The 27,608-nt window shown below is 36.2% G+C and overlaps 1 protein-coding gene and 1 non-coding gene across 24 annotated transcripts in view; one reads left to right on the top strand and one right to left on the bottom strand.

The window, feature by feature from the left end:
* ENAH (ENAH actin regulator) overlaps window positions 1-27,608 on the bottom strand; it is a 159,551-nt gene that overhangs the window by 45,741 nt on the left and 86,202 nt on the right. For 22 of the 23 annotated variants that reach the window (XM_081491557.1, XM_081491552.1, XM_081491558.1 and 19 more), the window contains one exon: window positions 22,669-22,846. In XM_081491557.1, coding sequence (XP_081347683.1) covers window positions 22,669-22,846 — 178 coding nt within the window. Of the gene's footprint in view, window positions 1-2,447; window positions 2,505-22,668; window positions 22,847-27,608 lie in introns of all 23 variants that reach the window. The other variant, XM_081491534.1, reaches the window with a different exon arrangement.
* On the top strand, window positions 24,648-24,752 carry LOC145508046 (U6 spliceosomal RNA). Its single transcript, XR_014055315.1, has one exon. It is a non-coding gene; the product is annotated as a U6 spliceosomal RNA (small nuclear RNA).

Here is a 27,608-nt window from a genome sequence, read left to right as displayed (position 1 = left end):
CAGACAAGCAGAAGCCTCCTCCCCCAGCATTTTCTCACATCCATATTTAATCTGGTTATTTTGTTTCTTCTTTATCAATATTGTCAACTCACAATTAACAAGCACATTGAAATTTATGTGCATTTAAAAATAATATAAATATACTGTGAGATTAAATAAGAGTTGTAAGTAAATTATGAACTTCAGGTACACAATAACATTCTTTCTTCTTGTCCGACACTCTACTGGGTTACACAGTTGGTGCCACACAACATGAAGCAGCAGTGAAGAGTACAAGGCTGTCAGCTGCCCCTGTACTTCCTGTAGTTCAACGACTGGTTACTCCACACAGGTCATATGTCTCTACATGAATATCTGTGTTCTCATAGAATGCAAAAGAAAAAAAGGGACTTTTCTAACAAGTGGGTTAAGTAACAACATTTTATGAGCATCATAGGATGGTCAACAGTTCTTTTGGAGGGAAAAGGGAGAAGAGACAAGTGAACCTGCTTTGCCCCTACTCTAATATCATAAAGAACAGTGGCTATATGAGAGTTAAGTTTGCTCTGTTTTGTTACCAGAGCCAGAGACAATAGCTGGTCTTAATGTGTCCTGGCTAGGATTCATGTAGCAAAGTATGTAAATCACTGATTCTAATAAAGAAAATGTGTCCATGTCGCTGATAGGGTAACTTATAAATGATGGAAATCAGAATGTCTCTCTAAACCAGGAATGAATGGCATTTCAGCCTTGACTTCAGCACTGAGTTTTGGCTAAAGCATATTTCACTTATTGTCACGTTTTAATTTTCACATATCTTGTTTCACACTTAGCCACAGACCATTTAAAAACACAGGACTAAAAGACAAATAGGTGTTATTATACACAATAAATCAAGTTTAAACTTAGCAATGTGGTAATTATATTGGTTGCACACAGTTAAATCAAAGGTAATAATGGGGGAAAAGTGCTTTCTAACACATTATTTTACAGCTTAAAAAATTCACCTCTATGAAGGCCAAATCTTTTCTCTGCAACTGGGTAAACTCTATCTATTATTCTGCATGTGGAACCCCACATATTAAGTAGCAAAGTATAGAACATCAAACAGGTTTTCAAAAAGAGCTAAAAAGAGTCCTAATAACACAAACAGGAACAATCACACTCGCAGCTAGTTCAAAAGATGGCCTGGAAGAACCCCCAGGAGGAGGCAGAAAAATCAAAAGTTACTAATTAAACACTTAATCTGCAATGATTAACTGAGGAATCTGAGATGGAGTGAAACGTTTATACAGGGCCGCACAACAGGCCCACTCCTGTAACTGTCACCTGGAGCAATCATAAAATAAAACCCCAAGTGATTAAGGAATGCATTAGAATTTTCATTTTGGAGGACAATTTGTAACACATATTTCCTTGCCTAAACCAGCAAGTATATCAATCTTAAAACAAGTCTCTTTATAGATAAAGAAACAATATTAGTAGTACTGAAGGAGCATATCAAAAACTCTGAGTCATGTAGATAAAATAAAGATACACAGCTGAACTGTTCATATAAAATTTTAGTAGTATTTACCATTTTATCTCTCATAAAATAATCTGGCCAGTTAAGGTATACAGTAGTCAAAAAGGCATATCTGAGTCAAAGAAAGGGGGGCCACGCCTGTAAGATTTAAAAGTCACTTTTTGAACTGGGATTTTCAAAACCAAAGTTTTAAAATCAAATGAGACTAAAAGGAATTCAGATGTCTGTGTGTGTGTGTGTAAATGTGTATGTATGCAGATATATCCTAGTGTAAGGAGAAGGATATGCGTATACGCGATTAACTGTAGTGTGGAAAAAAGGCTAAGTGACATAACTGGTTTGTCCAAGCAAACAACACATATATGTGCACACATGTGTATATGAGCGTGAGAGTGAAAGAAAACACACTATAAGCCTAAATTCACTCCTAAGCCACAGATATCTAACCTACTGAATAAAGGAGGCTGTCGATCAGAAATCAACCTATCAAAGCATGAAAGAGCTCACAGCTGCCTCACAACATGTACATCTGAAACTAATTCAAGCTAAGCAAAACCTCCCTTCCAGAAAATCCCAATTACATTTCTGATATCATAGTAAGATGGATAGAACTTTCCCCCTAAAATTCTAATTTAAAACTCTGCTCTCAAACAAAAGAAAACAAAAACGAACAAACAAAAACCCCTCTCATTCATGTTGGAAGAAGTGAACAAGAATTAGTTCTGAGATCCTAATTTTAACTAAATCCTCACTAGGAAGCCAACTCAAATCTGACTAAATCACCTACATGAACCACAACAAATATCACAACATAAAACAGTAGCTTGCTGTATATCCCAAATACCACAAACCAGACCATGGCCTAAGGAAACAAAAGTTATGGAAATGTGCAAGTAGTATGTACCACAGCTTGAAAAAGTAATGTAAACATAATGTTGCTTACCACAGAAAATACATCGCAAATTAGTGCTGTCCTGGGTAGCAGTAACCTTGCTCTGGGCTGCAACAGACACCTTGGTGTTAGAAGCTTCAAAAGACAACGGGGCCATCTGAAGAACTTCACATAAACTAAAAGGTGCTTTGAAAGGTTCAAACTGTATTATACATACGTCCTAGCTAGATCCTCATTCTGGAAACTCTGTAATTTAATACAAGCGTATCCTCTGTAACATAAATTTTTCGAAAATTTTATGTGTATTTTTTTGGTGGAAAAACCCTATAATAAGCCACAGATCAAATGATGCACTTACAGCTTAATTATTTCCCGAATGCATCAATTTGCACTTTACAATTTATCTTAAAACGTAAATGGATCTGAGATACAGGGAGTCAAATCTCTGGCCATTAGTTAATTTCATGATAGTTACCCTCTTTCAATATTGCTCATTTAAAAGAATTTGCAGCTGAAAAAAATTTAAGGGAAATGCTTATAATTAGCTTAACATGAGCTGAACTCATTTCTACTAGTTGAAGAAGACCAAAGCCATTTTAAACAGCCTCCAGCAATTCAAGTGTTACATATTCATTGATGTAAAGTAAGAATATCTTAATTTGAAGATACTTGAAATGAAGATACTTCATTTGAAGATGTTTGAAAAACATCAAAATTATTGTTTTATCAAGCCACATTTTATTTTTCCTTTTTTTCTTCAACATGTTATATGCATACACATTTGAAAAAAATCTTACTAAAAATGTGTGGCCACATCAAAAGGCCATTTAGTATTTAGGCTATCTACACTAAAATTTACTTTGAGTATTAACGAGATAAATTCTCTTTAAAGTGAAAAAATTCAATGAGGAGGAGGTGATAATCTATGAAAAGGGGAAAGGCTTTTATAAAAGCAAGGTGACACTCAAAATTGAGGTGGGAAAAACAAAACTAAATTTCTTCTAGTTTTACATTAATAACATTCAAAACTTTACATCAATACTTTTCTATAAAATACTAAAAAATTCTTTTCAGCTTGGGAAAGATTTTCTCTTCCAATCAGTATTAATCAAGAAACAGTGAACAAGTTAAAAATATACTGACTTAAGAAAGACTACAGAAAGGCAAACAAGACAGTATTTTAGATTTCCCTTAAAACTGTACTCTTTAATAATACAATATATGCTAACTAAAAAATGTCTGCATAGAATCAGAACCAAACCAATTTATATTTTAAAAATATACATCTGAAAACGATAATAAATCTTAAATAATCAAGAAAATCTTTATCATTTATAGAAATTAGATTTAATACAATCCAATTAAGTTTAAACCCTGCTTTAAAGATACTAAATACAGCAGATTTTTTTAAACACAAATAAGACTGATGAATGTCACCTTTGCTAAGTACTTCCACCCACCCAAATATTATTAAAGTCGCATGCACAATATTTACAGTAATGACATAAAAAAAGACCACAGGCACACATATAAAATGTCTACTAGCCTAATCAGATCATGCCAAAGATGATAAACCATTTAGAAAATTTTCAATAGTTATATTTTAAGTTTAAACTTAAAAAAAAATCTCTTACCGATGTCTGTAAATGACTACTTCTATAAAGCCTTTATTAAATAAACATGCCTAGTCTTCAGGTTTTACCTTTCAGTTCCTTTCATTTATATTTAAAGGATTAAAAAATAAGAAAAATATTAAAAACTTACAGGAAAAACCTGAGAAATTATCTCGTCTCTGACAGCAAAGAAACTGCCACACTGCATTACCAATCATTCTGGCAAAAAGTCATCTGACAATTGTCAGAATGCAGGTAAAACATTATTACCACATAAGACAAAAAACTCCCAATCTCGTGACAATTTAAACAATTATGCAATATTCTATGCAACCTGGTATCTTTAAACATCTCTTTCCTACGGACTTTTACTTCATACCATCCTGTAAAGTACTGATCTAAATTCTGATAAGCTAGATTGAGTTCTACTGCAGTTTGCATTTCCCGAAGATACTAAATTATTCATTTCATCATATGCATAAGGCTAACAGCACTTCCTGCTTAATACTGATGCTGTTGACTCTTTCTTTGCTCAACTGAGGGAGGAGCATAGAATATGAGCAAAGAAGGTTCAGTGTTTGGATTGAAGAAATTCAGTTAGAAAAAGAAAAAAAAGGGACATTTCTCTTTAAATCAGTGTATTAAAATAGGCTTAGGGCTGAGAGAAATAAGGATGAACCCTGAAGGAAAACAGGAACTGAGGAGGTTAACATGTATCAAAAAAGCAAAACTTAACATCTATGTTAGACTTCAAGAAAAGAAAAATGACCCATCTCTATGAGCTACACCGACCTTGAAATAGTCTTGTCACGGTTGTTAATATATTTCTAATAGTTTGTAAAACAGCTATCCCTCAGGCTTTCTCCACCCTTTAACATACTTTATTGGTAGGTGCTTTGTACAAGCAAGGAAGTACAGAAGCCTTGGGTGAGATACTAGTAGGAGAAAATGATAAGATGTCACTTGATCAGTATTACTGTTACTGCTATATAGAATTACTATAGTAGATCCTTAGTATTCACATTTTTAACCTTAGATGTTTCCACTGTCAGCAATTAATCTCAAAGCAATTTATAATGAGGATACTACCCATCTCAGCATTTTTTCCGAGGATTAAATGAGAAAATGTTTGCTTAGAGGTGGTTTTAATTTGGTTTGTGCTCTCTGGAAAGCTGGTCTGTTGAGTGAGCACAGCACAAGCATCCAAATTAGCAGTGACTACCACGAGGGCCCCAGGTTATTATCCTCACGATTGCAAAGTGCTACTGTCACCAGTTGTGAGAGGTCATGAGGCATATTAAAAAGCAGAGACATCACTTTGCCAACAAAGGTCTGTCTAGTCAAAGCTATGGTTTTTCCAGTAGTCATGTATGGATGTGAGAGTTGGACTATAAAGCAAGCTGAACACCAAAGAATTGACGCTTTTGAACTGTGATGTTGGAGAAAGTCTTCTTCTCTTGAGAGTCCCTTGGACTACAAGGAGATCCAACCAGTCCATCCTAAAGGAAATCAGTCCTAAATATTCATGGGAAGGACTGATGCTGAAGCTGAAACTCCAATACTTTGGCCACCTGATGCAAAGAACTGACTCATCTGAAAAGACCCTGATGCTGGGAAAGATTGAAGGCAAGAGGAGAAGAGGACGACAGAGGATGAGATGGTTGGATGGCATCACTGACTCAATGGACATGAGTTTGAGTAGGCTCCAGGAGTTTGTGATGGACAGGGAAGCCTGGCATGCTGCAGTCCATGGAGTCACAAAGAGTTGGACACAACTGAGTGACTGAACTGAACTGACTGAAAGCAACTGTGTTTGCTCTAATACATCTAGAATAGAATGGAGAAAGACACTGCAGTGTGGTATGGTTGCCTCTCTTCAAAAAGTAGGTACTGTGAAATATAAACTGGGGCAGCCACTACGGAAAACAGTTTGAAATTTCCCCCAAAATTAACAACAGAACTACCATATAACCCAGGAATTCCACTTCTTGGCATATTCCCAAAGGAACTGAAAACACGAAACTGAAAAAATAATCTGCATTCACACATTCAGTGCAGTAACAGTCACAAAACTCGAGATACAAAACAACCTAAGTGTTCATTAACAGATGAATGGATAAAGAAGATGCATTATATATATTAATACACACACACTGCAATATTATTCAGCCAAAGGAAAAAGGAAACCCTACTATTAGCAGCAATATGGATGGATCTTGAAGGTATTATGCTAACTGCAATAAGCTGGACAAAGAAAAGACTGCATGGAATCACCTGTATGTGGAACCTAAAAAAGCTAAATTCACAGAGAGTAGAAGAGTGATTGCCAGGGGCTAGGGAGTAGGGTAGATAGATAATAGGCTGGTAAAAGGGCACACATTCTTAGCTATAAAATGAATAAAGACTGAAGATCTAACGTAAAACACAGTTGATAACACTTAACTGTATAACTGAAATTTTCTCAGAAAAGAACATAAATGTTCTTACTGAAACAAAACCACTGATCAACCAAACAGAAAAGATAAATATGCAATAGCTGCATTAACCAGATGGAAGAAATCCTTTCACAACTTACACATATATCCAATCATCATGATGTACACTGTAAACACCTTACAATTTTGTCAATTATACCTCAATAAAAATGGGAGGAAAAAAGTACTGTATCTGCAGGGCACTGTGCTAAAAGACATGAGAATTACAAATAGTAAAATTTACTCAAAGTAGTGGTATTTTTAAAGTGGTATTTTAAAACATTTTCAAAAGAAGTTCAAATTGTTTTAAAATACATGCAGTTTTCAACAAAGGAAAATCTTACATATCTCAGGAAATGAAACATCACATGTCCATAGTCACAAGTGAAAAAAATACCACTGCTCTCTCTTTTTCTAAACTACTGAGTCTTAGGCAAAACTGTTTGTATGACTGGGTTCCTCCACCCCTCTTCATTTCTTTAGTTCTCCCCTAAATTAGGGCCTCAAACGCATTTTATTTCTTTCTAAGCAAGTATGAAGATGACTGCTCACAGTTGATAAATCGCTGAAAACTGATTAGGCTTTGGCAACAGCATCATTCCACACCTGTTTTGTAAGCCCTTTTAGATGTGAAATGAGTGACTGCCTCCAGGTAAAGAAACCGAAGAGTCAAGCAGAAGTTGTAGGGTCTGTAACCTACCAACCTTGTCATATTAGGGTACTAATATGACACTTCCAAAGGCAAGAGTAACTCATGTCCAACATTCATTTCTCTGCTTCTTCCTCCTGAGCACAGAACAAGGCCTGTCCATCAACCACCTTACCACCTCCGTCCCCCCACCCCCAACCCTGTCCTTCCTTACTAAGAAACTAGTAAGAACATGCTCAGAGAAAGCAGCACATTCAGGTAGAATGCTTTAACAAAGATGATTAGCTCATTACTACCGCATCTGGTTAACTCTCTAATCTATTCAGGTACGCAAACCAGAAATCTAGGGCTCTCTTCACCTCTTTTTTCTATTGCGTGCTCAGTGGTGTCCTCCTCTTTGTGACCCCATGGAAGGAGCCCTCCAGGCTCCTCTGTCCGTGGAATTATTCCAGCAAGAATACTGGAGTGGGTTGCCATTTCCTCCTCCAGGGGATCTCTCCAACCCAGGGATCGATCCTGTATCTCCTATGTCTCCTGCATTGCAGGCGGATTCCTTACTGCTGAGCCCCCTGGGAATTCCTTTCCCTCTATCACTACTATTTAACCTATTTCCAAGTCCTATGAATACAATCTCTGCATTTCTCTCTCCAAACCATCTCCACTGTCACTGTTCATGTTCCATAATCTCTTGTTTTGATTCAGGATATCTTGGTTTGCAAAATGGGGTTCATATCCCAGAATGCTAATCATACCCTGGGATGGGAAAGAAAATAGTAGTACCTCTACTTCTGTTCATTTTTTCTCATTCTTTTTACATTTCTATAATTTCACATTTTCTAATGTATTCAATATGTCAATACTAAACATAAACTATAAATACACATGCATTTAGGGACAAAATACACCAGCCTAGACTATTTTACATGGGGCTTCCCTTGTGGCTTAAATGGTAAAGATTGCCCCCAATGTGGGAGACTCGGGTTTGATCCTTGGGTGGGGAAGACCCCCTGGAGAAGGGAATGGCAACCCACTTCAGTATTCTTGCCTTGAGAATTCTATGGACAGAGGAGCCTGGTGGGCTACAGTTCATGGGGTTGCAAAGAGTTGGACATGACAGAAGCGACTAACACCATCACTATCACTAGACTATACATGGCATCACCTAATTAATCTGTTCATCCTGATCGTCATACCTCTCCCCTCCCCCACAAAAACAAGTACTACTTAATAACTAAACCAGATCAAATCATCTCCCTTAGTAAAATCTCTTCAACAGCTTTGCACTTATCCAGTGCTTTCTCCCTATGATGTAATTGTACCCTAACTGATCCAACTCATACTTTGTTTCTCTCTACACTCCGGGGACACTGGTCTTTTAAATTCTCAAATGAGCTGTATGCTCCTCCTATGTGCACATGTCTTCTGTCTGTGATTTTCTTGGTCAACTAGTATGCTCCCTTTTTGAAAATTAGAACTTTCTGGTAGTCAACACTAGGAGTTACTGTTAGTTCCCAGACAACTAAGATAATTATTTCTCCCTCCTTTACTAGGCATTCTTATTTCCTGTTTCGTTTTATTAATTACCTATGTTTTGAAAGATTATCCACTTCAAAAATTTGAAAGGAGATAACAAGTATAAATATAAAATTGGGTAATACTAAATTTTCTAAGAAATGTGAAGAATCTGCCTAGACTTAAAAGTTTTAGGCAACATTAATATTAGGCAAAGTGGGAGGGAGGAGAAGAGGGAGGGGATATATGTACAGAGGGACCCAATACCATGGGCCAGGCTCATTTGGGGATGAGAGGCAGCATCTAATAATATGAGAACACCTCAAATCATTCTTAAGGAAATTCATACAATTTCGTTCCCTCATCCTTAAGTAAAGAGGTGCAATTCTTTTAACTAAGAAAACTGCTTTCATTCTAAAAGTGTAATACAGAAGTTTTCAAAGACCATGTCTGTTCTTCCCTACTTTTGTTAAGAGAAAGAATCAAAGAAATATGAAGTACAAAAAAAAAAAAGTATGAAGTTTCTAAGCTAATGCTCTTGGATATGGGGGGGAAGTGAAGGCAGGACAATGCTGGGCAAGAAAAATGTGCCTGGGAGCCAAAAAAATAAACCTACGAGATTTCACAAATGGTCCAGCATTCTTCTCTATATACAATCAATTTGACATAGAAAACCACTACACAATTCTACTTTACACAATTTACCAAGTTTTTAAATGTTGGGTTTTATAAAAAATATGAGGAAGCCTTTCTGCTTTGGTTATAACCTATTTATTTTTTAAATGTTCAGAATTAATCATTACTTTCACGGTATACAACTTTAACACATGAAAATAAATTGTTAAAATGAGAAATGCAGCTGTTAAAACTTAGAAAGTATGCCTAGATACATGAATATGTGCTAATGATTTACTTTTTAAACTGCCATGCATGACATATGCTATAAAATAGATGAACTGTGAAAAAACTGTGCTAAGAAGCCAGTCACAAAAGACCACATGTTGTATGAGTCCATTTATATGAAATGTACAGAACAGGCAAATATATATAGAGAGAAAACAGATTAGTGGTTGCCAGGAGCTGGGAGGGATGAAGGAATGGGGTGAGGTAAGGGTGTGTGCACTCTCAGTTGTTCAGTCATGTCTGACTCTTTGTGACCCCATGGGCTATACCTGCCAGGCTGTTCTGCCCATAGGATTTTCCAGGCAAGAATACGGCAATGGGTTGGCAGGTGGATTCTTCACCCCTGAGCTACCTGGGGAGCAGGGGGTAAGGATGGTGATAATGCTTAATGGTGTGATGAAAGTGCTCTAAAACTGACTATGGCGATAGTTGTACACTTCTATGAGTATACTAAAAATCACTGAATTGTACACTTTAAATGAGTAAACTGTATGGTATATGAAGTAAAGCTCAATAAAGCTGTTAAGGGGGGAGGAAGGAAAGTGCCATGTCATGCTCGTGTTCTTGGAATTGAAAGATAAAGTTGAAAAGTATCTCAATGCCTATTACTTTTCTATTATGGATAATAGTAAAGGTGATTACCTCTGGGTGGTAAGATTTTAGACATTTTTACTTTCTTCTTTATGACCTTCCATACTGTTTAAACTTTTATAATAAGCACGTAACTTCTTAATTAGAAAAAAAATCAGAGCAAAATGCTGTGCTGGAAATTTGAGCTCTTTGCCAAGAGCAATTCCCATCGGTGGAGCTCTAACTGGCTCTCGGTTCTGACGCAAGAACTGAATACACACAATGAGGGAAGTGACTTGATTAACAATACCAGCGTGACCCCAGGTGTCTGGAAGGACTGCAGAGCCAGCACTTGGGTGTCCTTCCCAAACACTTGAGCTGGCCTGGGAAGGTTCCTCTGCCATCAGCTTGTCCTTCAGGAGGAATAAAAAGTCAAAAGCATTTGTCAGGCCATGACTCTGAATATATACCCATTCAGGATGGTTCATACAAAACCAGGCCTGTCCTAGTTAAGCCAGAACAGTTATCTCCTTCTCCCTGGGAACCCTACTGCCCTTCCCTTCTCATTTTCTCTGCACAATAATTCATGATACTTCATCAGTGAAACACCAAGAAGCAATTTCTATCTAAAACAACTCAGGAAAGCTGACGCTTAAATGATAAAGATGTCCACATTTACTTTTTGAAACTCAAAATTAAGTAAAATGTTATTGAAAGAGTAATTTTGTTGAATATATAATAAAATAAACTGGGTTTGTTAACCTGACATGGGGTTTAGGAAATAGAATACAAAAAAAGTTACTGGTGTGGGCTGTCAGTAAGGACATAAAAACTTATTCTACAAACGAACATCATTAACTTCAGTCTCTGAAATGTAATTATATTCATAACAATATGTATCTTTATTTCACTACTCTTTAAAAAAGATAATATCTCATAATTAGTAGGCCTAAATTAGATACGACAATTCAAGCATGCTGCTGCTGCTGCCAAGTCTCTTCAGTTGTGTCCGATTCTGTGCAACCCCATAGATGGCAGCCCACCAGGCTCCCCCATCCCTGGGATTCTCCAGGCAAGAACACCAGAGTGGGTTGCCATTGCCTTCTCCAATGCACAAAAGTGAAAAGTGAAAATGAAGTCGCTCAGCCGTGTCCGACTCTTAGCGACCCCATGGACTGCAGCCTACCAGGCTCCTCTGTCCATGGGATTTTCCAGGCAAGAGTACTGGAGTGGGTTGCCATTGCCTTCTCCGATTCAAGCATGAGGGTATATTATTTAGACAAAACATCAGTATACTGAGACAAACAAAGAAGATGAAAAGAGCCAACACCTATGCTGTCAAACTTATGAAAAAATTTAGGAAACTTTAAATTAGGAGTGCCATATTCCCAGTCTTAAGAATCCATAAATGTTACTCAATAATGAACTTCTTTTTCTAGAAAACTGTACACAAAATACTTATTATCATACTTTAAATGATATTCTTAGTTATCTTAGTTCAACCTGTGGGTCTACAGTTTTTATTTTCTTCATCAGACATTTTTCACATTAAATCTTAGTCTTTTACTACTATTCATTCTCTAAAAATGAACTATTATACAAAGGCACAGGAGCAACACATTGTTATTTAAAAATAAAACAGGGGGAAGGGAGAAACAAAACTTCCATACCAGCCACAGCCCAGAAGGAAACACACTGAAACATCAAAACTGGTCCAGCTTAACGTCTTTACAATTTATTGTGTGACTGATGAATTATCACTTTATATTATGTACTAGAATCAGCTGTGTGCCTCACTAGACCTCAAGATGCTCAAAGGTAATTTCATCTTCCCAATTACCAGCAACCAGCATGGTGTTCAGCACATCGTAGGTGATCAATAGGGGATTTCCCGGTGGTGCAATGGTAAAGAATCCACCTGACAATGTAGGAGACTCGGGAGACCAGAGGTTCAATCCTTGGGTAGGGAAGACCCCCTCACGGAGGAAATGGCAACCCACTCCAGTATTCTTGCCTGAAAAATTCCATGGACAGAGGGCCTGGAGGGCTACAGATCATGGGGTCACAAAGAGTCGGACACGACTGAGCGATTGAGCACATACACACAGGAAACAAGGAGGTAGCTTTAGATAGGCAATCTGGCTGAATCTCCTCTGGCAACAACTTCATGTTGAATTTGTTTTTAAGCAAGTCAAGACTCCACAAGCTGGCTGCAGGGACCACACCATCACTATTCACAGGAAGATGAAATGCACAAGAAACAGGTGTGGGGAGTTTTTAAAAATGATACATGTTCTAATTCATACTTTAATGAATAAAAGGGTAAATATTGCCAGAGAAATAACTGCTGGACTAACTGACAATGTGGAAATACCAGAGGGTCCTGAAAACCTAGCTCTTGCCTGGATTTTGATAACTTGAAAATAAAGCTGTATTATCCAAACTGAGGCAAAAGTACCAAGAAAGAAAAGATATAAATTCAAGCTGATTTCCTCAAAAGAATAGCATCCCTTTGGAGCAGAAAAACAGTTCTAGCTTCCTAAGAGCAAACAAAACTCTAGAGACGCAAACATCTACTCATGAAAAAATACTGTAAATTACTACTACTGTATTAAATATACTTGAGAGATGTTTATATATCACATCTTAGTCCAGATTAATAAGATTGTAGGCTACATTTAAAAATGTATGTATACATGTTTCTTTTGGCCTTCAGCAGAAGACACTGAATAATTTGATCTTTATATTCGAACAAAATCTGTCAGTGTCACTGTATTACGACTGTGACCAAATTTATTTGTACAGTCCAGAAATTATCATTTTAAAGTGTTTTTGACAACAAAATCCTTTCCCCTGCGGAATTTTCAGCCCACCGGGAACGACTGGTTTAAGTAATAAACATATAAATCACCACAAAAAAAAAAAATGTTTTTGAAAACACTCACCGTGGTGAAAGAAGGAATAGAAGGCGCAAGGATCTGAACCAGGGAGCAATATTTAGTTAACGCAGAGTCAAGAGGGGCCAGTTCATGAAGGAATCCGGATTCCTGGTAAGAAGCCTGTACTCTGTTTTAAGAGCAACGAAAAGCTACTGCAAGGCCATTTGGTATACACAACAGAGGTACACAAAAATCCAATCTACCTCCTATGAACATACGGTTCTTCTCTAGTATTATCTGCAGAAGACACTAGAGACCTGTTTCCAGGAACTGACATCAGTCATCCAGTCAGTACCTTCAAATTGGGGATGTATGGTTCTGTGACTTAAGAAAAATGTTATATCCACGGAGACCAGTGTGAGTTTAAGTCTGAACAAGGTAAAGCAATTCTTTGTGTTTAGTACGGTATTATCACCGTAAAGATCAGGACAGTATTTGCATAGGAAATTCCTTAATAAAGATGCATTTCTTCTTACATGAATGGTATTTTCACAGCCAAATTATCACTGAAAAATTTCCAGAAAACAGAAGCCACTCGTTTCCTCAGGTGAATCATCTCAGAAACTGGAAAAGCTTACAGAAATAGCAGGTCTACTTCACAGGAGTTATTTCTGGTATCCTTACATGAGTAGCATGCTGTATTTGCCTATTCTACTTCCTAATTACCACTCTGTACCATTCATGGTACTCACAGCGTCTTGCAGGTATTTCTGACCATGGCTTATCTTCTCTACACAATAGCCCCTTAAGGTCAACAATTTTGAATCATTCATTTTTGTTTCTCTAGTATTATGTTAACGTAGTACCTTATCTGGAGTACAAGTAATTCGGTTTATTGTGGTTTTTCCTTTTTTATATTATGAGACCATCTACCTCTTGGGAATTTTTAATGGGTTAATGAAATAACATCACAATATTGTATATACAATAATATGTTGTGTATATATATGTAATATTGTGACATTGTTTATATATGTACAGCAGATGTTAAAGAGATCACCATTTAATACCATCTTCAGAAGATTAATTAGAATTAATTAGAATTTTGCTATCTTGTCTAGACCATACAAACAGGAATGCCCAACTTTAACCCAGAGGCACGGCACCAACGTGTACATGCTCTTTGCTGAATACAAACACGGGCAACCCAATAGTATACACTATCACTCACACACTGATGAAAGTATGTCCAAAATTAAGCTGTGATCCTAAAACTAGTACAATATAGTAAATCAATTATACTTCAATTGGAAAAACACTAAACTGTGAAAGCTGTGAACAGGTTTAGCTGCGGCTGTGTGTTGTAACTGGTCTCACAAGAGTAGAAGTGGTTCCTGCAATTTGAGTCTTAGCATCAGTGGACAATGAGACAGATTCTATTCTATCAGAGTTTCTCCCTACCTCCTACATCCATAGTTAAAGATGAAAAAGTCCAACAGAAAGGTATCAGAACTTTCAACTGTCTAACATCCAGCAAATGCTTCTCCAACTTATGGGCAACAAATAATGATTACAATCCAAGAAGACAAAGTAATTTATACAAATAACTATTCTCATGCAGGAAAATAATCACAAAAATACCTGTAAACAATTATGGATGACATCCGCAGTTCGCTGCAGCCCCATTAATTAAACTTCAAGCTTATTGTAAAGTAAGCCTAAAGAACTGAAGTCACCAGTTAGACCTGTATCAGACGCATTAATAAGAGGTCCAACTGCCAAAGAGGCAGAGAAATAAGAATGAGAGAGAATACAGTGTCTGTCTGACAACAAACTTCAGGCTAAAATAACTTTCTATAATTATGAAAAACAGATTCATCAGAAAAATTTTGTCTGTTTTAGTTATTTAATCAATTACACAACATAAGACTGAAGCTGTGCTTAAGAAAAAGCCAGTATTAGACTTGAGTTATAGTCAAGCCAAAGCAGCTTTCCCAAAAAGCTAATGATCAGGAACTTAAAAGTCACAGATGTAAATATTTTAAAATTCTTTTATTATAAATAAAAGATAATAATTCATATGTTATAATGTAATAGTCACCTAGTCATTTTGCATAAGCGCTTAACCTCTCAGGTAACCCTGGCTGAGAAAGGTTGGGCATATGAACCAGACACCTAACTCAGTAGCTCTCAACATTTTCAACAGCTAGAAACTTTTATTATTTTAGCTAACCCCCTTGGAGTCAATATTTACAGTGAGCTTGTCAAAGGAACTGTATTTATCATTAATCTTTGTTCTTTCTTAAGTAAGCAAAGATACATAATTGGTTGAGCTCAATTCAGGTACTGGGACTATTTAATGTTGCTTATCAGCATCGCGGCACAATCACAAGATCCAGAAATTCTTCCAAGGGTCAACAGCAGCTAATTAGAACTTCTGATTGGTTTCAGATAAGCATCCCTACAAACAGCTGACAAATTTTAGTCCCCAACAAAGAAGTTTAATATCTGACTTAGGAGGTATAACCCTATCACTGGAATGTATGATGTACATTGTTTATTTAGCTTTCCAAACTACCAAAAATTATCTCAAAAGTGTATCCATTGTTTTGTATTAGTTCTGTAACAAGTTGAAAACCATTGTTCTAACTCAAACAGAATTATCTCCCAAAGGAAAGGACATTAATATATAACATTGCGAACTCTGTTAATAAATTACTAAACTGTGGGCTTAACATATTTGCTCTCTAAAAGCTATTTAAAGACAAATCTGTGTCCATGTACCATTCTTTCTAAAACTTGGACTCCGGTTAACAGTAAAAATTCAAACTCATGCTGAACAGCATTTTCATTTTTTACCTCTTTCTCCCAAACTGCTGATTTTTTTCATAAGTAGATATTATTTTAGGTACCACACTATTGGCAAACAGATATGATACTCTCCCAGAGATTTCTATTGCTTTCATGTGAAAATCTGCAGCCAGAATTCCTTTTTAAAAGGAAAAATTGCCTAAGGGGAGGAAGTACTCATATAATATTGATTTCCTATTTAAACTCACCTGATTCTATCACCGTGATCCCTCTCCTACTCCAATTTTCTCCTCTACTCCTACTATTTCTGCCTTTACTCAGCAACTTAAGGCTTGTCTCAGTTTCCAGCAGCTCCCTTTTCAAACCATTGCTGGCCTTCTGAAGTACAGCTTTGTTCACATCATTCCATTTGCTCAAAAACGTACACTCAATCTCTATCACCCACAGCTCTCAAAAGCCCTTCTGGGTCAGACCTATCTTTCTGACTTTATTCCCTATGAGGCCAATCAAATAACTCCTGTTCTACAAACAAGCTCATTTTTGCACTTCTGTACTCCTACACTACTTCCTGGGCCAGAGAGATGTGCCTTTCCCCCTTATGTCCCTCTTTTATCTATCTTTCAAAATCAGTTCAAAAATCCATCTCATTGTTAACACTTTCCTCAATTGTTCCAGTGGAACAATTTCCCTCCTCACACTCTTATTTCATCTGTACCTCACAGACAACTCTCTCTTTTGGATTAAGATTGTGTCTTATCTCTCCTGCAAGAGTAGAAGAATCCTTGAGGGCAAGATTTGAGTCTAATTTCCCCCTACCATGTATGTATCAAACGATGGATAAATTAATTGATTTTCTATGGAGAAACATAACATGGTATATCTTTACCAGGCAGTAAAAACAAAGAGGTTGGAGAAAACTTCAAAGTCTACCACTTTTATTCCTCTAAGTAAATTAATCCACACGGTAGAATTTTCTGCGTATTTTTTAATATTAGCATTAAAAAATAACATCCCATAGTTTAAAAATACTAATGTCTTTACCTCAATTAATCCCTGGGATACACTAACACAGGTATTCTCACGATCCTTTTATAAGGATCCTTCTATATGTTTCCTCATAGAAGGGAACAGCTTTAGAGAAAGCAACCAGGGGAGGAGTCAAAATTGGGAGTCTTTCACCTCCAACTCTAAGTTCTTTTCACTAAATCAAAAATGAAAGACCATAAGATTTTACCCCCCCCAAAAAAACATAAAACAAAAAGTAAATGAAAGTTTTTCTCTTTCCGATTTTCTCACCTTAAATGGACATCCCTCAAAAGCCTTTTAAAATATGCTTTGAAGATCTTGAGCTGAAAAGCAGAGAAACATAATAAAAAGAAATCTCCTGAAGTTCAGTAAAATCCAATCCCAGTTGAGCCTCCCTTTCTAGGTATCTATGACCTCAGGAAAGTCCCACCTCTTCGTATCAGTCTTCTTAATTAGAAACTGGGGGTGACAGTACTGATAGACGAACCTCATGTTTTTAAAGAGACTGTGAATTTATAAATGTGGAAAGGTGTAAAGAGGTAAGTTAGAGAAGGAAGCACCCAGAAAAAGGCTGTCCCACCCACGCAACCTCCAAACCTGTTACTCACTGAATCCTGACAGGCAGCTATAGTTCTATGTTTCACAATGTTACTTCTCTGACAAGACCGTTGATTAAGGAAAGTTAGAAGTGGAAAGTACTATATCCAAGATCACCTTTAGAATCCATTTTCCCTGACTGCCCAAAATGACACAATCTGGTAACTGTCTTAGAACAGCACCTTCTTCTTCCTGACCCACACATTACATCTCATGGACACAGCGGAAAAAGGGTGAATGCTAAAACTAAATCAGGGTACAAATGGCCATTTATGCCACTGTCTTGCTGTGGGCTCTTGGGCCAGTCCAGAGACCTTTTGTAAACCCCAACCTTATGTCTAAAACAAGCTTAATACCAGCAATCTGTAGTGTTGTTATACAGATTATCGGTAATAAACGTGCCTAATTAGGACCAGCCATAAAGCTGGTGCCTAAAAACAGATTATTATTCCTGCCTCAGAACTGCTTTAAGGACTAAATAAGGACATAAGTAGAAGGCCTAAAACAATGCCTTCACAGGCAAGGTCGGCACTAAAAGTTTGTCACCTCCTCTTCACTCTGCTCCTTTCCCTTTTTATACTGTGTCATTTCAGGCCTCATCATTCTCACTGGTATTATCACAACGGCATCTGAAACTCATCTCCATGCCTACAAACACATGCTTACCAATCCCTCACTTTTGTCCTCAATTATTTATTCAGCACCCTTCAGAGACCGCATCACCAACCAGTATCCTGAACGGCACACTGCCCAGCAGGAACACAAGGCCCTTCTCAGTCTCATCTCTTGTGACTTCCCTCCCAGATAGATAGAAACCCTCCGGCCCAAACCCACCACATCGCCCGTTTGTTTCCCAACTGTGCCAGGCTCTCATGCCTCCAAGCCTATCCAGAATGCTCTTCCATCATCTACTTATTCTTCAAAAGACAGCGCAAACATCATCTTCTCTTCAAAACTTTCCTTTAGCCTAGAATTTTCTTCTGCATGCTTCATTCACATGTCACAAACCGTGCTCTAATTTTGCTGTGAAATCCTGGAAGGCAGGGGATAGGCCTTGTCATGTTAGCGTCTCTCCCAGTACCCAGCACAGGACCTATGCTCAAAACGTGTTTGATGGTTTTTGTGACATAACCTTAATATTGGTCCCATGAATACTGGCATTCTGGATGTCTGAAAGATAAAAGTGCCACTATAAACATAAAAAGTATTTCTAGAAGCTTTTTGAGATATTTTAAATCCAGTTAATTCTGAAACATATCTCAAAAAGATTTTTAAAATGTTGAGATAAAACTCATACAAATGCACATATGAAAGGTTTATCAGACCAAATTACCAATTAAAAAAATGAATGGAACATCAGTCTTCATAAATATTTAACTATAAACTCTAAGGAAAATCTCCAACAGGAGGTTATCTTTGACTATATTCTTGCTTTCAATAGATACAAAATAAAATCCAGCAAAAGCAGTCTTAGTCAATGGTAAAATATTTTAAGGTTTTCCTCTTATAAAAGGATGCTTAATCTTGGTTCAGTAGAACAAAAGTAGAATAATCTTACTTAAAACCAATATGATTTTCCTTTTTTAAAAATGGATTTTAAGAATTACCTCTTTTCAAGAAATGACTTAAACCTTTTTCAAAATGAAATAGATTGTGAAAGTTTACATATACTGATCACGAAAAGGACTGACTATATTTTATATAATCCATGACTATTATCTGCAAAACTGCTACAAATGTACTTGATAAATAATAAAAGAAATAAAAAATACCAGGCTGGATAACACATTTTGAATGTACTTAATTGAGTCCATTTCTATCAGGCAAAGGCAAATGATAAACTAGCTTTTGGTATAAAAGAAAGCACTAAATTCAACTCTTTTTCAAAAACATTAGAACATGTGACTTGCTTCTTAAATTCCAAATATAACTCACTGTATTTAGCACCTTCTGTACTTTCCAGTATATTAGATAATTGCACACTAAGTTAAAAACAAAATAAAGGAAAACATTCCTGCCACCCACCCCTTTCATAAAAGAAATGGAAATATTAAACATGCACACAGAGCACCTTGTAAAGGTCAGCATGACTAGCTATATAAAAGGCTGTTTTTTCCCCTTAATTTGAACATTTTGTTTGAGGATTTAGAGATGTGGAAGGGCAAAGAAAAGAGGAAGGGAGAATTGCGTGATTTTGTATTTTGGCAGAAAAGATGAGTTAGTAATTTCCAAATCCTGCTCGAGGGAACCACATGAGTGTCCCCATGGTCACAGGCTCCCAACTCCCACATTAATCAGAGAATCTCTGCAGGTTTCTTTTTTTGGGGGGGAGGGGGAGATGGGGAGCATTGGTCTGTTTATGCACTAAGCATTTGAAAAAGATTTTTTTTGTACAAAAGTGACCATAACTTTAAAAAGCCTGAACAACACTAAAAAGGACTAGCGAATATTCAATGAATAATACATTAAACCTAATAAACAGAAAATCCAGAAGCATTCAATACGGAAAACTGGTTTTAAAAAGTGGAAAGATACTACGTAAAAACAGACTAATAGCTACAGGTACTTTACCTTTATGAATAAGTTTGTTTCTTTTGCTTCTGATCAGAGATTTACAGGGTATATTGTTTACTTAGGGAGGGGACATGCAAGTTACCTGTTCCCAACTTGGTTTTGGCAGGAAGAGAATAGATGGTTTTAGCAAGGAACTGGCTATGAATCCAAAGCAAACAGCTGTGGAAGGGGACGACGTGTTCAAGATGAGAGGTGACATTATTGGGTATGTTTGTTTATGTGGATAGCGGGGACTCACAAAATTAACACTGGGGGTGGAGTTCTTACCGATCCTACTGAGATCTACAGAAAAGTTTATATCCTTTCCTGAGGACACTTCAGATTCACAGCATCTAAACCCTCTTATGCCTCCAGTGAAACTCGCTCAGTCGTGTCCGACTCTCTGCAACCCCATGGACTATACATACAGTCCATGGAATTTTCCAGGCCAGAATACTGCAGTGGGTAGCCTTTCCCTTCTCCAGGGGATCTTCCCAACTCAGGGATCGAACCCAGGTCTCCCACATTGCAGGCAGATTCTTTACCAGCTGAGCCACCAGGGAAGCACCTTATGCCTCCAATGCCAAGCCAATTATTGCTATCAAAAATTGGAGACAGTGTTTAACTATACTAATGTACAAAAACAGTCATTTTCGAAGTCAGTCAGACTATAAAGAACATTTCTTGTGCTTTGCCTTCTCTGATGAAAAAGCCGCAGAACCAAAAGCTTCTTTGCCAATGACTGGGGCCATGATGCAAAGAGATGGCTAGGATGGACCAACTTCTTCCACCACTCTCTCTCCTGCCTCAGCCCATGATATTCTAAGTTGAGACTGTGACAGAGAAGAGAATAAGCTTCAAACTTATCTAAGAGGAGTCTATTCAATTTTTATGCCTTACCAAAATGCTTGCATAGCTAATGAGATGATGGGCAATCTTCCCATTTACTAAACTTCCTATAATGTGGAAATTACTTTACAATAGACAATATAATTGAGTCTCTCCACACTAAGCCTCATTAATTTCAAAAGATCAGGATCAAAAGAAAAAAATCATTAATTAGCATCTGCATTTTGAAGACAAACTATATGACTACACACTAATAACAACAATCTTTTCCAATTGGTTAAAAAAATTGATGATAAGATGAATAATAATATTAACCACTTTAAATTAGTAACATTCAATTCTTAGTATCAGTGGACATGCTTTTGAAAGTTCAGAAATAAAAATAATGCTAGACTGTTCCAAACATGGAGAAGCTAAATGTTATTGTCACACATATGCTCTCTATAAAGTTTGGCTCTTTAATTATTTATTATGTAGTTGATCTATTCAACAAAATATTAAGAGTTTAATTAAAATTAAATTAGAGTTGCTTCCTTATGGTAAAACTAAGTAACAGAAAAGCAATTCTATACCTACAAGAGAATGCTGATAAAATACTGATGCCTGAAAGCAAAGTACAGTGACTTAGACAATGTACATACAAGTCTGTACATACGGGCACACTTTTCTGTGCTATTTTCTAGACTCAGTGACAGATTATAAGTTCTAGTGATTTATTTTCTCAAAATAGATAAGAGAGTTATGTACAAATTATTTATAGAGACATTAATTTCCTCAAAAGAAAATCTAATATAAACCACCTATAGGTATAATAAGGTAGTTTTAGCAAGATTCCAAAGTGTCTTCTTGCCCTGAAATTCACATCTGAAACATACTAACACATAGGCTAGATGCTTCAATCATTTTTAGAATAGGGCAAGGTATAAATAAAATTTAAATTATCTATAACAGGCTTTGAAATTCTGTACTTGCAACAAAATATTGAATTTTAATGTAACTATGTAAGTCCTTCCCATAAAGTATATAAATAAACTTTATTTATGGCATGCTTATATCAATAAGATTGCTACTAAATACACAAAGGCAAGCAAGAGTAATCATATGTGTTTGCTTTATTATAAACTTAATTTTCTGATTATTAAATCTATCTCCCCAAAGAGATAATCACAAATTGGCATATTTTTTCCTAGTTTTTAAGTCAAAGTAAAAACAGAGCTCATCTCTGACATATATACACTTTCAAATCCTGTATGTGTTTTTTTTTAAAGTGAATTATTTCTACACACCTTTCTGACCACCATGCAGTGTCAGAGAACATGCAATTCATGGCTTGTACCACCAGAGGGCACTCTGAAAATCTTTAAACAAGTTTTAGAATGGAATTTTTATCTATTATGAAGGAGACCTAGTCCTAGACCTTGCAATTCATGGACTCAGTAGTGGCTTAAAAAACATGTTTCACAAAACATGTGTTTCATCATAAAAAATAAGATGATGACAAATATGCATATTCAGTCCACAGCTTATCTCTGAGTCTCAAGTCCTTGCAATGAAAGTTGAGGTTCTAGAACAGAATAAACAAACTAAATAACTTCAAATGAGAACACTAAAAAATTACTAACTACTAACCAGTCTCATAAGATTATTCTTCTAGAGTAAATGTTCATCATCAACAAACAAAAGTTCACATTTTTGTAGAAAACAAAAGAAATTCAAGAATCACTTCAAATATTAATACATATATATATATGATTTAAAAGTTGGTCAGAAAAGACTTGGTCTAACATATACACAGCACTTCAGTTCAAGAAAACAGGTAACCTGTAGACACCCTACCTGTTTCCTGTGAATTCAACACTTCTAAGGCATGCATCATGGCACTTGCGAAGACATTGGCATCTTCTTTGCTGCCAAAGTTGAGACCATACACCTGTCTAGCATCCCGCCATTGGTGGAAGGTCTGTGTAGCTTGATTGTACTTCAATCCTTTAGGAATGGCACAATTTATCACAACCTAAAAGACAGTAATTCTTTATAAAGTTAAGCTAATAATTGGCAAAATCAGCAAAATCAACAAATCCTGACTGGACATGCTCATTCAAACCTGCTCCTGACCAACATCAGCAAAATAAGAAAAAATGGTTAAAACTAGTATCTGGAGTAAAATCAGTCTGCAGAAGTTAACAGCCTGATAGATGTTAGGCTGTCTGATAGTTACAAGTCTCTGGCCTTAAAAGAGTAAATCAGCAAAACAAAAGAAAATCTATATCCCTCATTAAATATATTTGAACATGTTTACTGAAGTTTTATAAATTCAGAAAGCATATAAAACATAAGCATGTATCTTAGTGATTGTTCCTATGTAGCCAAACCCTGATCAAAAAATAGGACATTAACATCAGAAACCCCCTCCCAAAGGTATTAGCCACACTTCTAACATCAATAGTTTTGTAGGTTTTGAGGTTTTATGTAAAAGGAGTTACACAATATACACTGTAATTTGCCCTCCTCTCAAAATTATTTATGAGAAGCATCTATTCATTGTATGTAATTGTGGTTTACTGCACACATTTCTGTTGGGCATATACCTAGAAGTGGAATTGTCACAAGCCATGCATATGCTCAACTTCAGCAGAAAACTCCAGGTAGCTTTTCAAATTGGTCCCATCAATTTTCACTTCCACAGCAGTATACAATGGCTTGCACAACCACACATACAGTGCATCGTTATAATTGGTATCGTCAGTCTCAAGTTCAGCGATTCTGCTGGGTATAAATACTACATCATTGAGGTTCTAGGTAGCATTTCCCTTATTACCATTGAGATGTAGCACTTTTTTGTATTTTAATGGCTATCTACAGATCTTCTATGAATACATGCTTAAATTAAATCCCTTGCTCGTTTTTTAACTGAGATGCCCATCTTTTTTTTAATTGATCTGCTAAGAGTCCTTTATATATTCTGGATGATCCCACTGTTGGTTGTATGTTACAAATATCTACTCTCATTCTGTGACTTGCCTTTTCACTCTCTTAATGGTGTCTTTTGATGAACAGAAGTTCTTAACTTTTATTCAGTCCAAATACACAATCTTTTCCTTTATATACTCAATGCTTTTTGAAATCTGTTTAACAAATGCATCTCATGTGTGATAAAAGTGATAAAAATATTATTCCATGTTAATTTATAGAAGCTTTACTGTATTAACTTTCATATTTATATCTCTAATTCAACTGGAATTGATTTATGCCTACGATATGAAATAAGGTTCAGCTTTCTTTTTTGTTCCAATATGGCTGTCCAACTGAACCAGCAGTACCTATTAGCCTGCTGCAGGTTTACCTTTTAATAAACTGTCTAAATGGCTCTATTTTGTTCTACTGGTCAGTATGCCTATCTTTGAGCCAACATCACAGTGACTTAATCATTATAACTTTATAGGAAGTCTCGATAGCCACTAGTGTGTCCTCCTATTATGCAGCTGCTCAATATTGCTTTGGCTAGTCTCAGTCCTTTGTGTCCAGCTATAATTTTATACTTATTATCAATTTCATATTATTTATCCAACTCACCAGTCTGTTTTTAATTGTAGTGTTTAATCCATTTACACTTAATGTAAGTTATATATAAATTTGGGTCTAAATCTATCATACCTTCTTTTAGAGTTCTTTACTACTGTCCTATTAACTTGCTAGTTACATAGTGTTTTCACTGTTGTCTCAGTGCTTGCCCCAGAGATTGAAACAGACATCTTAAACTTAACAAAGACACATAGGAACCAATACTTTTGTCTTCACCTCAACAATACAGACTTGTGCTCGCTTCGGCAGCACATATACTAAAATTGGAACGATACAGAGATTTAGCATGGCCCCTGCGCATGGATGACACGCAAATTCATGAAGCGTTCCATATTTAAAAAAAAAAAAAAATACACAGACTTACAATACTTTATTTCCAATAAAACTCCCTTTTTCCCAATGCCCATCCTAAGAATTCTACACTTTTTATCAGGTATTTTTAATTCCATTTATATTTTAAATCCCATAAAACATTATTAGTAGTCTTATACAGTTGATGGTCATTTAAGATTTACGCAATATTTACACTTTTTTTGTTGTTGCTTTTTATTTCTGTCTTCTCCAAGCTTCTGTTGGGACCATTTCTGATCTTGAAGAGCACTCTTTAGAATTTCATTCAAAGCAGATCTCCTGATAATGAATTCTCCATTTTGGTTTCTCAAGATAATATCTTTATTTCACCTTCATTATTGAAGACTATTAGGTATGGGACTTAAGTGGTCGTTTATTTTCTATTATCCTTTGCCTTCTAATTTTTATTATTTCTACTGAGAAGTCAGCTGACAGTTTATTACTGCTTTTTAAAGCTGTATTTTTCTCATGGATCAAACTAAAGAACTTCATCTTTAATTTAGTATACAGTGATTTTAATATGGTATGTTTATATGTGGTTTTCTTTGTACTTATCCACTTATGGTTTACAGCATTTCTAAGGTGATATCCTTTCACCATTTCTGAAAATTTGTGTTCACTATTTTGTCTTCAATTACTGCTCCTGCCGCATTCCCTCCTCTCTTCTGAGACGCCAATAAGGTAGGGGTATACCTTACACTTTTTTACTGTTATTTCCTATGTCTCTTAAACACTTTTTCATATGTCTATAATTTTCTCTCTCTAAACATCACAGCTTCAGAATGAATATTTCCTTCTGATCTATATTCCAGTTTACTAATTTTTTTCAGTAGCTTCTGATTTTTCACTTTCAATGCATCGGAGAAGGAAATGGCAACTCACCCCAGTGTTCTTGCCTGGAGAATCCCAGGACGGGGGAGCCTGGTGGGCTGCTGTCTATGGGATCGCACAGAGTCGGGCACGACTGAAGCAACTTAGCAGCAGCAGCAGCAGCATCACTGAGTTGCTAATACCACCTATTTTATTTTTCAGTTCCAGTATTTCCATTTAGCTCTTTTTCTACTGAAATTCTCAATTTAGTCTTTTATTTCCTTGAATACATCAAGCATAGTTATTTTAAAGTCAGTTTCTGATAATCCCATTAACATGATTCCCAGTAGGTCTGTCCGGTTACTGTTCCTCTTGTCTCCTCATATGCTGTTTATTTTGACTAAATGCCAGACACTGACTATGGATAACTCTATGGAAATTTTGAGGCCTAAAATGATGCTATATTTTTCCAGGGAAGATTTACATTTGTTTCTGGCAAGCAGCTAGGGAAACTAACAATTTCAAATTACCTCAATCCAAAAGTGATTAAAACGATTAGAGGCTGGGTATCAGTTCTTCTAAAGGCCAGTCTACTTAGAGTCAAACTTCTTCCCCAGGGTATGGGGCTTCTGGGTCCCAAATCACAACCTGGGTGATTACCAAGACAACCTCCCCTCATTAGCAGATCTGACTTATAATTTTTGTTTTACTAGTCCCAGGAGTCTGCCAAAAGTTCTATTCAGCTACTCAGGCTCCTCTTTCAAAACTAATACGTGCTTCTGGGTAAACACCAGTTCCAAGCTAGGCTCACTTCTGATTCCTTCTTCTTTTAAGTCATGGACTCATAATTCTTCACTGTCATGTAAGCTCTCCAAATAGACTTTTTTCTTTTAAATATTCTGTCCAATTATTTTGGTTCACAGAGAGAGGCTTATCTAAATTACCTCATCCACCAATATCCAAACATGACATTATTTTTAAAATATGATGACCACTTGAAGATAAGTGAAAGAAGCTAGATATAAAGGAAAAAATATTGTACGATTCCAATTATTTCAAATACCTAGAATAACAAAATTCGCAAAAACAACATAGAATGGAGGTTGCCAGGGGTTATGGTGGAAAGAAATGGAAAATTATTGTTTAAAGGGTTCAGAATTTCAGTCTGGATCAAAGTCCAGAAATGAATAGTAGTGATGGTTGCAGCACGGCAGTGTGAATGTATTTCATGTCCCTGAACCGTACACTTAAAAATTATTAAAATGGTACATTTTATGTTATTTTTACTACAACTTAAAAAATATGGTCACATCTTACCATTTAATTTCTATACATATTGAGAGTGGGAGAGGGTTACAAATCCTTAGCTACTAGAAACCCAAAACTACTAGAATTTAATACCATAAGAAAACTATAAACCAAATTTTAAGGCAATCTATATCCTGTTTGACAAATAGGTTATAAGGGCAGACAAAAAAGATAGTTACGTTTACTTTTTCAACTCTTCAGTGACAGACTATTAGAAAAAGTTGAGGAAAATATTACTAGAATCAAAATTATACTACCTACATCATTAGCTCAGTTTTTTCAATATAGAAATTTTAAACGGTGAACAAATTATTTCATTCAATTCTATCTTTCAAGGGTAGACAATGCTATATAATCTTAAAAAGCTTTAAAAGTAAAGAGGGACACATACACCTTCATTTAACAATAACTGTTCACTAAGGATGCTATTGGGTATGAACGTCTTCAAAATCCCAATACAGTAGACCCAAGGAGCTTGAATCCAGATTAGTGATGTTCCACCCTGCATACACCCATCCATTTTTAGCCTGATCATAACAAATTAAACTGTGAAATAAACATCTATGCTTCTTTCTGACATGGCTCATCAGCTTATCTTGTCTATGAAGTCATCACAACCTTTTCCCCCATCTTCTCAACAAACTGATCCTTCTTTTATGCCCTAGCTTCACAATGATTTATTTATCATAACTGAAACAACTAACTGTGCTTTCTTTACATGTGTA

This window comes from Giraffa tippelskirchi, chromosome 5, assembly GCF_054371585.1.
Source record: "Giraffa tippelskirchi isolate mGirTip1 chromosome 5, T2T-mGirTip1v1.2.pri, whole genome shotgun sequence".
Lineage (NCBI taxonomy): Eukaryota > Metazoa > Chordata > Mammalia > Artiodactyla > Giraffidae > Giraffa > Giraffa tippelskirchi.
This window is presented reverse-complemented; position numbering and strand designations above follow the sequence as displayed.